Source organism: Myripristis murdjan, chromosome 13 (genome assembly GCF_902150065.1).
Source record: "Myripristis murdjan chromosome 13, fMyrMur1.1, whole genome shotgun sequence".
Taxonomy (NCBI): domain Eukaryota; kingdom Metazoa; phylum Chordata; class Actinopteri; order Holocentriformes; family Holocentridae; genus Myripristis; species Myripristis murdjan.
Genome location: NC_043992.1, coordinates 19,449,606 through 19,464,849, shown reverse-complemented (window position 1 = coordinate 19,464,849; position 15,244 = coordinate 19,449,606). Strand labels below are relative to the sequence as shown.

Below are 15,244 nucleotides of genomic sequence, written 5' to 3'. Positions count from 1 at the left end.
CTCTGCAATTCCTCTGTGATAAATTATTACATACTACTCTAACAGCGCAGTGTTATCAGTGCTCAGACATCTGGCACTGAAAACTTTACTGTGCCACAGTCGCACTTTGTTGCACGTACACACAGGTGGTTTCGGTCGACATTGTTGCTCTGCATGCACTGTAGCTTGTGTGTTACATCAGCAGCCAGATTTATTAGCGGTGAGTCACTGTCACTGTGGCTGCTGCTCAGTCAGCCAGTCAGCCAGCCAGCCGGCCGGCCAGCCTCGGACGGGTTTGGCTCTTCCTGGGAAGAGGCAGGGTGCCCCTTTTGGTGGATGCGCTCTCTTATTTGGACTGGGGATTGGATTAGGGCTAGGGTGACAAAGCTCACGTTGCCTGGACGATCTCACGCGATGACTGGGGTCATGTGACCTCCGCTGACCACACAGGCTCACGTGGGGGATTGCAGTAGGGGTTGGGGGGAGAAGGCTTGGGCTGTGGCATAGAAATGAGGGATGATGTAATCAATTGGGGTATGTGTGTATATATTTGTGTGTGTGTGTGTGAACCATGCTACTGAAGCATAGCTGCAAACAGATTCTGTCATGAAGTGACTATTATTACTGACCTCTCCTTTACTGCCTGTATCTCGCTGTATGTCCATTCAATTTCTGCCTTGATTTATGCAGTTACTTTCTGTTTATGTTAAGTATAACACAAATTTCTTCGCTCTAATATGCATTACAGACCCTGTCAACATGAATCTGTATGGTGACTAAAAAATACTAAAAAATACAATGTGAGATGAAGTCTGCCAAGTAAGATAAGTAGAACTGGGTGCAAATTGGGTGCTACGTGACAGTATGGGCTATGCACTACAACGTGACACTAGGCTGCAGTACAGTTGGAGGCGGGAGGGGGGGGGATATTTTGGGATTCTCTCATGCAGCAAGAGAGAGGCTAGCCAAATAATGATGTGGTCCTAGACTTTTGGAGGGGGATGCTGGCAGGGTTTTTAAGAGTTTACTAACGTCTGGCTTTTCTACAGCATCACAGACAGTAGGGTGCTAGTAACAAAATGTAAAAATTGGACAAGTCATAATGGATTTGTATATAGCGGAAAGGGGGAAAGGGATAGGAACACAGGCCAAGGCAGAAAAAAATGAGAGGACGGAAGAAAGGAATTTAGACAATTGTGTAATTAGGAATTTGCTACTTTGCATATCCCTCCAAAGCAGTATAGCAAGAAATAGTGGGAAGGATGGGAAGGGAGGTAAAGGAAAGGAAAGGACAGGAAAGGAAAGGACAGGAAAGGAAAGGGTGTGATGGTGTTCTGTCAGTTGCAGGAAAATGCCATCTGCTAGGAGTGTGGGTGCAGATGGGAATTACAATGGAGGCAATGAGCGCAGAGGTAGGATGGGGTCAGCGGGAAGCATTGCACACACGGTTTGGGCATTTCCACAGAGCAGCTCACAAGACAAGAGGTGGGGCACGGGGAAGATGGGGACAGAAATATTTCAAGAACAGAAAAGAGTAATGCTTACTTTGGAAAGTCGCTTGTGAGACTAGCATGCAATCGGGAGAAGAACAAAGAAAAATCAGATAGAAAAAAAACAAAAAGAAAAGAAATAAACAGCAAGAATACACAGCTGAAGGTACCAACAAAAGAGCAGAAACAGTCATTATCAGATTGCACACATTATCATATGGCACATAGCAGCAGCAGCAGCAGAAAAAGTAAGAGAATGCGTGCACACTGTGTTGTGGAGAAAAGAAGGATCCGAAAAAGAACAAAATGACAAAAGCAACAAGTGACTTACAACACCAGAGATGAATGAGGAGGGAATGAGAAGGGAAGTGGAGGAGGTAGTGACATGATTTATGTTTAACATTTTGGGAATTCCATAAATGCAATTTAGAGTGGAGGAAATTATTTGACAAATGACTTATACACTTCCGGGCATATGAAACATTAGCGTCACCTGCTCTTGTGAATCAGACTAAACCAGTTGAAGAGGAGCATTCAGGTTCATAAAGAGCACCTAAACTCCAACCCAATATCTCTGCGAAGCCTGACCTCTAGTGTTGGCCTCTTCATAAAGATTTTATTTTGTGGTTTAGTTACTCTTTAAAGATGGATTTTAAGAGGTATTTTTTGTACAAACATGCCAACAAGCCAAAATCTACGAAGGGTATTCATTTTATTAATATTTTATACATTTACTTTATGTTCCTAATTACTCTTTTACTGCCTGTTTTATTTTATTGTCATTTTAATGGTCTGTTTAATATAGTGGAAATCCTAGATCTGGTACACCACAGAAAAATTAATCAGTTAGTCCTGTCAGTTCACCAAATTGTATGGAAACGAATTCAAAAGTTTTGGGATATCCTGCTGATGGTAAGACAGATAAACTAATAGTGGCAAAAGCCTAACTTCCTTGTTGGAGTTATCAAATATACTTCCATTCTGAAAATGCCAGTGATGACATTCATCATTACACTTTGTACTGGCAAAATTTGATTTGTTCAATATCTGACATAATGGAAAGAGACTGGTGCACGGTCCACCCCTTGACTAAACTCAGTTAACCCCACTCAACTCACCTAAACATCAAAGTCTTAACCAGGGGATACATTTTTTTTTTTTTTTTTTTTTTTTTTTTTTTTACCACATTACTACTGTGACATGGTGGGACTTATTGATTATTACTGTACTTCTTGTTGTTCAGTTGTTGCAATTGTGTGGAAGGAAAGGAAAAATAAGCAAAGAGAGTGGAATATGTGGGATGTAATAAAGGGAAAGCCATGATGGAGAATCAAGTAAAACCTTTCCTAATAGGGGATCTTTATTAACAAAAACTGTGTGGGTGTCATCATTACTAGATAGTTCGACTGGTTGACTAAGGCAGGGTCATAGTAACAGCTCAGTAATTACATACCAAAATGTACATGCCAGTCATAAGGATATGTCACAAAACTGGGGGAAAAAATAATGAGACTAGGCTAACTCTGACATCTATTTCCAGTCAGGATTTGCAGACGGATTGCATGAATGACAGCAAGACTCAGCATATCATTTGACAGTAACCTATTAGAGAGTCAGGGAGAATCTGCACATACTTCAAGTCTATAATGGCTGTATCACATCTAATGCAGTATGGCGGGCTGATGCTGAGGTATGAGGGGGATAAAATCACTATGAAATGGCAAAGAAAAGCACACAGCTGCTAACACCATGCCATTTCACTCTATTGATTTGCTATTACTTCAGACAGGAAAGAGATAACATGTCATATTCTTACTGTAAAGAAACATGCTGTACCAGTCAGTTACAGCATACAGTATCATCAATCCTACTTCAAAATACACGGTTTCACATGCCCCCTCATGATTGTATTTTTTTAACTCAGTGTTTGCAATAAACTATGTCAAATATGTCATGAGAGTATGTAGATTTGAGACTGTAAGGAAGACATTCTGTAGCCTTGGTCTCTGTTGAATCTAACAATATAAATTTATGGGTCGATAGTAGGGGTAAAAAACTAGCTGTGTTCTAGTTAGTCAGTTAGTTAGCTTTGCTGCTAAAGTGTAAGTGCATGTTATTTGGTCATAAATAATACATCAGCCAGTTTCACAGGAATGTCTTAAGTCTATAGTCCTAGAAGGAGTAAGAATTGAATGCAATCAGTGTCTGTGAAATTGGCACCTTGTGTCCCACAATAAAGCCTTTCACCATAGCCAATCTGTTGAGATGTTTAACACATTAAGTGGCGTCCACTAGAAAGGATGCACTCTTGGCCGTTCTTGACGGAGCTGAAAGCTTAGTATGGTTTCGGTGTTCAAAATGCTGAGTGCTTCAAGTTAAATATATGTCAAACTTGGGGAAAGTAAGGCCACCCTTCAAACTGGGTCTCTTAGCAGTCGCTTAGCAACTACAAGAGCAGTGACCCATCCGTTCCCAAAGCATCTGTTTAGTGCTACTATCTGAAAACAAGGTGCCTTGTGGACACAGGGGCCAAGTTCTTCCACTGAGCTCTGAGCTACTATATGGGTCAGTTTTACCGAAAAGGCTTAGTCCTAGATTGCAAAAAAACTCCAGTGTTTGGGGCTAACCTTAAACGGACAGTTCAGATTTTTTTAACAAAAGGTGGCATGACCTCCTCACTGCTGGTGATACCAGTGCATGGACATTATCTCCTGAGGCAATGCATGTGGTTGGAGTTGTGGCCAATTGTCCAAGTGAGTGGGTAGTAAAATGAATAGCAGTCAACAGGGTGTGCTCATGGCTAATTTAAGCCATAAAAAAAACAGAAGCAACAACCTGATTCTATGCCTTGGAACTATTTTGCTAATTGAATAATGCTGATATATTACTACACACTGGAGGCTCTTTACCTATGACTCTGCCAATCAGTTCTGTCAACTAATGTAATTCCAAGAGTCAAAATTTGTGTAGTTATTAAATGAATAAAATTATTAGATAAAGCATCATTCTAATGGGGGCAATAAACAATGCAATACATTATTGTTGTTGCATTCTGATAGCTGATTGTTGATAGTTAATGAAATTATTTTCAGGCATGAAATGTTAGCCAGTAACTGACCCTGTTGACTGCGATTCACAATTACCCACAACTCTGACCACATGCATTGTGTTGGGAGGTAAAGTCCATGTACTGACATTCCCAGTAGCAAGGAAGTCAAACCAAATTGTGCCAATAAATCTGAACTATCCCTTTAATTCAAACTGGCAACAAGTGTTTCCATCAGGCAAAAGAAGCTTCTTGTGGTCCCTCACCTTTGAGTTCTTTCCCCCGCTTCGTGCCGACTGCAGGGAGTAGGTTCTCTGGACGACCTGCTCAGGTGTGGAGGGGGACTTGTCAGAGGAGTGGTCCGAGCCCTTCTCCACCATGTTCTCACCCTCCTGGCTCTGTGGTGTGGGAGAGCGTGAGCGTTTGCGCAGGACTGGCGAGCAAGCGGGTGTGCTCCTGTTTGAGTTACTGGCAGTGCTAGAGAGAGAGACAGAGAGAGGGAGGGAGAGAGACAGAGAGAGAGAAAGAGAGAGAGAAAGAGAGAGAAAGAAACAGAAAGAGCGAGAAAGAGAGAGAACGTATATTATTATTATTAACATGTAAGTATACGTACAAATATATAACAGATTGTCAGTATGTGGTGGGATGAAAATTATATATGGAATAATGCTGATAACAACACTATAATGTCTACACTACCTCTGTGGCTTCATCAAATTGGCCATAAGCTCAAATCTTTTAGCTTATGGCAGCCCACAGTGCAACTAGCTCAAAGATCTATAGTTCATGTGGCCCAGCAGCACAAGCAGAGCAACTGCTTCCTCAGACTTAGTGAACATCACTCAAGGCTTAAGAGGCTCGGGACACCATGTGCTAACCTGGCTAGTGACAGCTAGGTAGCTAACCTAAGCCAATACTAGAGGGCTGAGGCCAACAACAACAATAACAACAACAACGACAGCAGCAGCAGTGAGAGAGAAAAATGCAGCGTGACACGTCACACATCAGCTGAGGATTTTCTCACTAAGAGCTTTCTGAAAACTCCTTAAACTGCACTTCAGAAGGAGCAAGGAAATCAATGTGTTTGTTTTGCACCCCGTCGCCAATTTGATTGAGAAATGTACTGTGTCTGTGGCTGGAAAAACATCCAACTCAAATCGCCTTGACCCTGACATTTATTGAGCTGTTGAATAACAAAAATCCCTTCAGCCATCCGCCCTCTGACAATATTTTGAGCCCCCCCTCGTTGAAAAACAACACAGTTGTATGGCTATAGCAAAGCCATGGAAACCACAGTGGAAGACATAATGGATTAAGTGATCAGAGATACAAGGCCATGTGTAATACTCAGATCCCACTGTCACTACCTTAAAGTACCCAACCCAACAGTTTAGTGAACATGAGCTACATGATCACCTTAACATGGGGATTTGTAGTGATACCCTCACTAATAGCACTCCAAGTACGTACAAAGGATTGCTGTCTTATGGCAGGTAGTCCCTGTCCTTCCATGGTACCCAAAACTCCTATCAGGTAGCCTCTATGTTCCAGCACTAGAGACTCTCTTCCAACCAACCACACATACATGCAACATGCACACACAATAACTCACCAAGGAGCCTTCTGCTCACAATGGCTGGAGCTAACAAAAGGTTCTGTAAGCGATCCGTGTGGCAGTGTGCCCGCCGGGCCCGGTTACTTGACATGGTATTATGCAAGCTATTACGTCACGTCCATCGAATGGCCGTTGTTGGTGACCATGAATTATACTGCTCTACTGTTACAGCCGGGGCTTCAGTGCCGCTCAGGCCACTGAATCGTAGTGTGCAGTGTTGACAGCTTTTGTCTGAATGTCAGGGTCTGCTCCACCAGCTGTAGGTTGATTCGAAATGGCCAGGATGGCGCAGAGCCTTCACATCTGTTTAATGCATGGGGCTAGATGACGCAGATCTGGTATATTATGGCTCTGCACACATTTGTTTGCATCATTAGCAAATGGTAGGCTGTTCAGTGGATGATGGCACATTACATTCTCTGCTATGACTGCTGATTAGTCCATACTGACCTGATTAAGAGTGAAATTGAGTTATAATCTCCCTTTGCTGTTTGAAGTAGAGAAAATCCACTACTGCAACAGCAGTGTGGCATGTCAGTGCTTGAACTCACTATAGTTTGGGTTTGTAAAGTTTGTGCATCCTATCTAGGTACACCTGTCTTTTGACGTTTAACGAGATGTTTGTTGTCATCCATTTTGTAACAGACTCTGGTCATGTGCTGTATGTCATCCATGCCGGCATGGCTGGGTACATACACATGCACACTAAGCTGGTAGGAAGAGGAGTTCATTGATATTTATCTTGCATGATAATCTCTGTCTGGGCCAGGAGATTGCCTGGGTTACATGTACACAAATGCATGTACACACACACAAAGACAGAGACAAACACAAGCACACTCAAAAACCCAAACGCTGACATTCACATTCCCAAACACTGAATTGCATATTCAGTGAAGACAGAAACACAGAAACACCAAAGATGGTGGATGCACAAAGATTATGTGATTGTACATAATACATAAGTAAGTGAGTTACTAAGGAATAACAAATAGGTGTTGATCCTAATGCAGGCACTTCAATAGGAGGCAGCTTGGCCCAAGCCAATGGCTGTTTCCGAAGCAACCGACTGGCCAAACAAAGTTGTTTGTCACCTACGAACTGCTTATTACTAAAGCAAAGTCAGTTAAGAATGCAGTAGGTCACATCACTCTTCTTTCCTCCATTGGAGCCAATACCCTGAGAACACACTGTTTGCTGTGTTTTTTTCCCAGTATACAATGTGACACACCATCGCCAGACAGTAATGCCGGAGGCAGACACTTTCCTTCTTCCTCATCTTTGGAAGCACCAACACAGCAGGTCAAACATCTCCAACTTTTACATCAGGCTCCTCAACATGCTTTAGGAAAGAGTGTCATTTGATGGCACTGACATCTTATGTTGTTACTACATTAAACTGTTGGATTTAGTCATTATCTTAACCTACTTATTAGGTGTAATATGATTGGTGTAGGATATAAGAAGACCAGCTCTACACTGGAGAAACAATAGGTTCAAGCTTCCATGCTGGGAAAGTATCCATCTTAAATAAATGTCCATAAGCAAGGCATTACCTGGCTGTTCTGTACAGTAGTATGGTTAGGTTCGGGTAAGACAAGTTGACCAAATGTTAAGATTGTGATCTGGATTAAGAAATGCATGTAAATGTTCTATCTGGGAATGACACATTCATTATGGTTAAGTTTGGAAATTAACTTCAGACCGCTGAATCTGAAGGCAAACACTTAAGCTTCCCACCTCTCATCCATCTCCAGTCAAGACGTTTGAACACTAAGCTTATCACTAGCCTGGCACAGCCACACTCTAATTTTGTTTCCTCTGATTACGAATCCATGCACACGGATTTGTCAATTGCACCCATGAATTACAAATCCATGCACAAAGATTTGCCCTCGAAATGTGAGGGCACAGTTTACAAATTTGTGGGCATGGATTAATAATTTGTGGGCACGGACAACAAATCCGTGGGCATGGATTCGTAATCAGAGTGCACGGATTATAAATCCAAGAGCATGGTTTGTAAACTGCACATAAAGATTGCTCAACTGAGAACACAGATTTACTATTTTTTTTTTCTCAGCTGACCCCAGAGGGGCTCCGTATTAATTAATTCCAAAACGGTAAGGAGTAAAAAATGTGTTCCGGTATTTAGGATATCTAGTATTTTCTTTTCTTCCTATGTCTCTATATATAGACCAAACAAAACTGCGATGGAAACTTTTATAGGAATGATTTACCGACTGCAAATATGTGTGTTTGACCCCGAGGTTGTAAAGACACTACAAATCCAACTGTGAGCTTGTTATAAGTTACCAGTGAGCAGCCACACAACCCGATGCAGGAGTCTGCCCGCTCTCACTCACAAAGCTGCATTTGCTTTGCTGGTTGTGACTGAATAGCAGCAACCCAACAGCTGAAGATGAAACCAATTCAGTCTTTTATGAATGCAATGAGGCTTGTGCCGTATCTTCATGCAAGCATGGGGACAAACTCATAGCTCTTATTTAACATTTCATTTTATATTTTTTACATGATCACATTTAAAAGACATTTTGGCTTTTTCTTGCCTGACAAACAGTTCAAAAGGCTTTTCTTCCTGCAAGCGTTTTCCACCAATCAGGACACTGCATAGCAGCATCAAAACCAGTTAAAGTTTATTAATATTTCCTGCCAATCAGGACTTCATTCTGCAATTATGTTTCCGGATTTACAGATTTGAACCATGACTTCTCAGTGAACTGCCTTCCTCTGCGCTCTGATGACAAAATTTTCTCATTAAACAACAATAGACTAATTAGGCCTAAATAAATTAAAATGTTGTTATTTGAAAGTTCGGTCCCCACAGTGTCTGCCCTGGCCTACAGTATGCCAGTGGTTGTCTAGAAGCCACATCATTTTTCATGTCACATCCTGGCATGGTTGTTATTACTCTTTCATCATACTCACTCTCTCTCTGTCTCTCTCTCTCTCTCTCTCTCTCTCTCTCACACACACACACACACACACACACACACACACACACACACACACATATACACCATTACCACAGTTATCACTGTCACCACCACTGCTGTCCTATCTCCTCTATCAGGACAGTTTTGGAGGTTGTATCTGATACAAGGCAGGTCAGGGTTTATGGATGTTCATGGATGTAAATCTTACTGGGTAGGGTGGGGAGGTTTAGTAAGAGGTTACATCCAGACTGGCTGAGGTCATCAATTACCCAACTATGTAGCTAAGATCTTTATTCTTTCTGGTTTGAACAATTATGCATCTAGGCAGTTTAATTAAGAGCCCTCAAAAAGCCCTCGAGTGAAAGAGGGTAGAATTAATCTGAAACACAAAGAAAAATGGAGATAATGAAGAAACAATAAAGGATATATATGCACAATAACAAGATATCATTTTAATTTCTTGAAAGACCATGAGCCTGAAAGGTGATATATTCCATGATTATAGGCTATGATTGGATAAAAGCCCCATCCAAAACAAGACACAAGAGAAAAACAGTGTTACATAAACCAAAATGGAAATGGGAGCAGATCATTTCTCCCCTTTTCCCTCCATGCAGAAAGTGACAGAATCTCCATGGTAACTGCCACTAGTGCTGCTTTTTTTTATATAGATGAGTAGGAATTTACAGCTCACCTCGCCTCTTCAGATACATGACAGTAAACGAAGGGGGACATGGGTCCATCATCAGCATATGAATGATTTAGCCTGATCAGTCATTCATGGCATTCATGGCAATGTGCTCTTTCAGCCAGCAGAAAACCGTGCAGGGTGAACACGCGACTGATAACCTGCACAGAGGCAAACAAAAGGGTCTTTCACTGACACTTTGTGTTTGTAGCTGCTTCACAAAACAGAGAGTTTGACAGACTATCTGTCAACACATCTTGTCTGGACCACACTGCGAAGGGAAGTACAATGGATTCTCCAATTGTAGTATAATAGACACAGCTATTACTGTTGTAAATGCTGAGCATTACTGTCTGAAGCTAAACAATACACATATGTTGTTGTTCCAGCTGTTCTTGTAGTTTAAAAAAAGCCATGCCTTAGGTTGTGGCAATGGAAGGACAACACACTCTAAAGTAAAATTTGGAAGACACAGACCAATTAGAATCAAATATAGCCATCAAGCACATCTTCATACTGTGCTGAACTGTTGAAAATTGGTGATTTATACTCTCACATGAGCTATGAACTTTCATCGATTGACTGAAAGGCTGTAGGCTAGATTTGTTTTCACTGAAGCAGAGAGAGAGAACAAACAATTTAACAATTAAAGAGCCATATTGCTTAGTGCACCTCCCACACAACTACAAGGCACAAACAAAGCTCAGCTTAGAGTGAATATTGCTATAGCAACAGTGAACAGAGAAAGAGAGTGGTTTAAATATTCAGAGTGTGCGACTAAATATACTCCACTGACTCTGCTGTTGAGAACAGCTCTCAAAGCTGGAAATACAGCAGGGATGCAATTAGAGGGAGACAATGAATCACGGCTGATCTCGGCTTAGCTGGTGCACATTTAACTACTGGTGGGCTGGGGTATTTTTCAAAACTTCTTCATACGAGTGTTAACAATAGAATTTGAAGCTGCTTTGAACATACCATTATATGTTAGGGATGTTATTTCTGCTTTTTTTGATAGTAACAGTCGAGACAGACAGGAAAGGCAGGGGAGAGAGGTGGAATGAAATGCAGAAAGGGCTCGGTCCACAATCAAACTCAGGCTGCGGCAGTAACGACTTAGTCTTGACTTATGCTCCAGCGGCAGGGCTTCTGGGGCGCCCCAGAGTGACGGGATATTTCATGTTATTTCATGAGTACATATTACGTTTTGTTATTCTGCACATTTACCACATTGTTTTTAATAGGAGAGTGACAATAAAGAGAAACATACAAAGAGAACCCTTGATATTGCATTTTAAAAGTAACTCTTACAATAGATAGATAGATAGATAGGTATACTTTATTGATCCTAAACTGGGAAATTCACAAGTAGTGATGTTCATGAAAAATCCATTGATTGATTCTTATTTAAGTGTCATGTTGATCATGTTATATTTAAATTGCACCATTGCAGCACCAAGTCAGCTTTGTGGCCACTAGTTTGGAGGGAAAATGCCCTAACTTACTGAAACTGCTCACACACAGCCCTTACCTCAGACCACTCACACTATCCTACTACATTACTAGGCTGTAATTTGTAGCATTGGGCGCACTGGTGGCACATCAATGCAGTCACCTCACTGTGGTGACATCTGATACTGTAATGTTGCCTCACTCAGCCTTCAACCAATCAACTGACAAATGCAGCCCAAACAATACAGACAAGAGTGCCTGACTCCGTGTAATTAATACAAGTAAAAATGTTACTGCATGCCTTTTATAAAACAGTCTGAAGAACGTCATAATCTTGATGTGTGGATAGAACATGCGTACAAGCGTCGGTGAGTGAAAAATACAGTTTTTTTTCAGTGGCACTAAAATCATTCAGAGAAATATCTATGACTCAGTGTTGTTTACAGTTTGCCAGTGTCTCTAAATATGGAAAGCAAATGACAATACATATGCTAGAGAGAAGACAGAACCAGCTCTTCATTCAAAGAGACTGGGCTCGGTCTTGTTGGTTGTGGTTTCGGCGAGAGTGGCGAGGGTGATGTCTCCACTCCATTCTGTTCATGTGTATCAGTGTCAGTTGTATGTTCAGGCAAGATTAGTTAATGTGGGTTGTGTGGAGCCGTACACGTGGGGGTGCTTGTCGCAGGTTTGGGTGTAAGAATGCTAATTTAATGTGATGACCAATTAAAAAAAAAAAAAACAAACAAAAAAAAAACCAAAACAAAACAAAATGTGCATTCTTAATTACAATATTTGCAATCCATTTCAGTAGTGGTAGAAATATCATAAATCATGATAACTGCAAACAGCTGCAAACATTTAGATACCGAATACTACTTTTTGGTAATAAAAAAGCATTATGGTCTATAATCTGAATACAGGTTTGAAGACAGAGACAGTGTATAAGGCAATTTTAGATGTTCTCTTGCCGTATCTACTATGGTCAACATCTTCTCCCACTGTTTGATTATTAAAACATTAAAACTTCAAATTTTGTGTGGTGCAGCATATTAATTTGCATACTGGGTGAGAAGGATCTGTCACACACAGAACTCATCTACGTTACAGAGCTCTGTGAAGCTACACAGTAGACTGACATCAAGGAGACATGAATCAGACAAGACCCATACATGCCATCCATCCAAAATACGTTTTCACATACAGAATAAAACAAAAGAAAAAGAAAAACCGTCAGGCTGCTTGCATCATTTCGTTACAATCTTTGCTTTAAATAAGCTCTAAATCTTTAAATCCAACAGAGCTCAAGCTGTCCAAACGCTTGGCTTCACAATAGCCCGAGTTCCGGGCCTTTCTGTGGGCCCCAGTTGTTTTTACTGTAGTGTTTTGCTGACCCTGGAAAATACCCATCTGGCAGTGGCCCTTCAGCTCCACTCTGTTTAAAAAAGGCCAGAAGTGGATCACACTCACCAACAATAAGTGCACATGCACACACAGGAATGCACACAGTTGCACGCAAGCACACACAAACATGGGCGTGCGCATGTACACATACCATAGATTTACCCACACACTGCAGAGCTTACATCTAACTAACAGCTGACTGCATCCATATTGAAATGACATGCTAAGCACATATCACAAAACTAATCTTCCATCATATAACAAAGTCAACACTGCTTAATTTTCAAACACAGCCCTAGACTGTGTATCTTACATAACTAAACCTATACCACCCCACCCACATGCACACACATCCATCCCAACACATACACACACATGCACTACAGAGTCCGCCATACCCATGCTGAAAAACACAGTCCCTCATGGCTTCGCCATAGCAGTCCTCAAGGCAGCGACAGCCTTCGTTGGCCATCGTCACACACTCAAACACCACCATGTCCTCGTACGTAGCCCCCAGCAGAGAGCTGTTCACCCAACGGATCATCCCAGCGAGTGTCCCCTTTTCCTTTCTCTGTCTAAGCGAAGGAAGAAGGGTGGTTAAGAAAGAGAAATGGAGGGAGAGGAGGGAGGAGGCAGGCAGGGAGATTTTCTTCAGCAGGCTTAGGGCCACTGATCTTCCCCTGCCTGCTCTGATCTCCTAATTACCAGCTTACATCGCCCTTAACGCCACCTGCCAAACAAGAGGCATCGCTGGTTTGAGGAGGAGCTGCTGCCCACCCCCCATCATCCCTCCCATGTTCTCTTCCTACATAGTACATGTTGATCTTCCCCCACCAGTGAAATTAACCACCATGCAGCTTCCATGTAATTCTGGCTGAGCGCAGGCTGGCAGTTGTTCCCAACACTAACCTGGTCGTAGCCATGTAGAGAGCAGCTCCGCAGCGATCAGCCCCTTTCAAACGGCTTCATTCACGCAGCAGGAGCCGTGGACGGGGTGTGGGAGGAGGAGGGGGAAGAGGAGAGAGGAGAGAGGGATGAGGGATGAAAGGGAGGAGGGTGGACGAGTTCCGGAGCATGCCAGGAGGAAAAGCAGGAGGAAGCAGACGCAGTGGAGAGAGGTAGAGAGAATCTATTTTGCCAACAGATGGAAAGCTGATGATCAGTCTCTCGCTCGCTCTCTCTCCCGTTCACTCTTTTTCTTTGTTTAATAGAAACTGATAGCTCCCCCTCTCACTCCACAACCTGCACTCTCTCCTGCTCCGTGTTCCTCCTCAGCTCTCCCAGCCGCTGGATCGTCTGCTTGTCTGCTCCGTCCGCTAGTAGCCAAGCAGGGCTCTTCTCTCGCGATCTCTGCTCTTTGCTCACAGAATTTCACGGGTGCAGACTGATGATAGATGGAAAGAGATTGACCGAGACAGAGAATGTGAAGGGGGAGAAATTGAGAGAGAAAGAGAGAGAGGGAGAAAGAGCGAGAGAGAAAGAAAAGAGAAGGCTTCCACTTTGCATTCTGCTTCTACTTGGTGCTGGTGCACTGAGCCTGCTGGTTCCTCAATTATTCATGCTTTTCATGAATGGAGGGGCTGACATCACTGGCGTTCAGGTCACTTTACATTCTAAGCTTCTCCTAAATCACACAATAAGCAAGCCCAGGCTTTCAGGTGAATGTACTGTATGGTATCCCACAGACACATGTCCACACCCACATAAAATTTAACATACATGTGCATCTATACAAACACATGCAAGACAAATGAGTCCATTTCACTGTCGGAAGTGTATTATCTTTCAATTTGAAATACTGTGATAATGAATAAAAACGTTGTCCTAAGTAAACTACTTAAAATAATTAAGAATGAATCATCTATCAAACAAATAACAACTTTAGTCTACACTGCGAGAGGCTCTGGTTGCAGCAGAATCTGATAATGCCGCAAGCATTCAGACCAGAGTGCATTAAATATGTACCAACTTTCAAGACATCAGGCATGACTGGAACGTTTTGGAACAGATTAACATGCAATGCCCCCTAAAGGACAGCACTTCTTTACTGTGCAGCATGGTGTAATAAGTTAGCAGCATGCAACAGAAAATGTGAAATATTGTCCATAGTGCATCATTAGCATCCATTTTAAGTTGTGGCGTCCAGACCCTCAGGCAATTAAACTGCAGTTTAATGCATCATGAAATACTGCGACAGTGAAAAGTGCTTACTTAAGTTGATTTCACCCGCATTTATTATGTGTTTAAATGCTGCAGTATTAACTAAATATGCTAAAATATACATGAGGCATGCTGACTTAAACTACAAATGAACCTCATTTTCCATTCCAGGCAAAGGTTAACAATACAGCTTTATTTTTATCTTTGGTTAATGTCTGTCATCATGCTGATTCAAACTGAATGAGTGTATGTTCACACTGCCAATGTTATTGCAAGAATAACTGAAAGAAAAATGAGATGTCTTCCATCTTTTTATTATCCACACATTCCTGTTTGGTAGTGTAATGCAGTTGATATCATGAGTTAGAGCCATATGGCTCAGTCTTAATTGCATAAATCCACTAAAAGAGATTTCTAGTGTTAGACCATTAGAGTGTAAGTGGCACCATTCATCCC

The 15,244-nt window shown here is 41.9% G+C and overlaps 1 protein-coding gene across 5 annotated transcripts in view; it reads right to left on the bottom strand.

Annotated features, from left to right (window-relative positions):
* LOC115369905 (protein Aster-B) overlaps positions 1–15,244 on the bottom strand; it is a 56,175-nt gene that overhangs the window by 22,755 nt on the left and 18,176 nt on the right. For 2 of the 5 annotated variants that reach the window (XM_030066627.1, XM_030066628.1), the window contains exons 1-3: positions 13,027–13,251; positions 4,782–4,992; positions 1,525–1,545 (exon numbers count right to left, since the gene is read on the bottom strand). In XM_030066627.1, the coding sequence (XP_029922487.1) occupies positions 1,525–1,545; positions 4,782–4,992; positions 13,027–13,172 (378 nt within the window). In that variant the 5' untranslated portion in view covers positions 13,173–13,251. Of the gene's footprint in view, positions 1–1,524; positions 1,546–4,781; positions 4,993–13,026; positions 13,252–15,244 lie in introns of those variants that run through there. The other 3 variants (XM_030066629.1, XM_030066630.1, XM_030066631.1) reach the window with 2 other exon arrangements.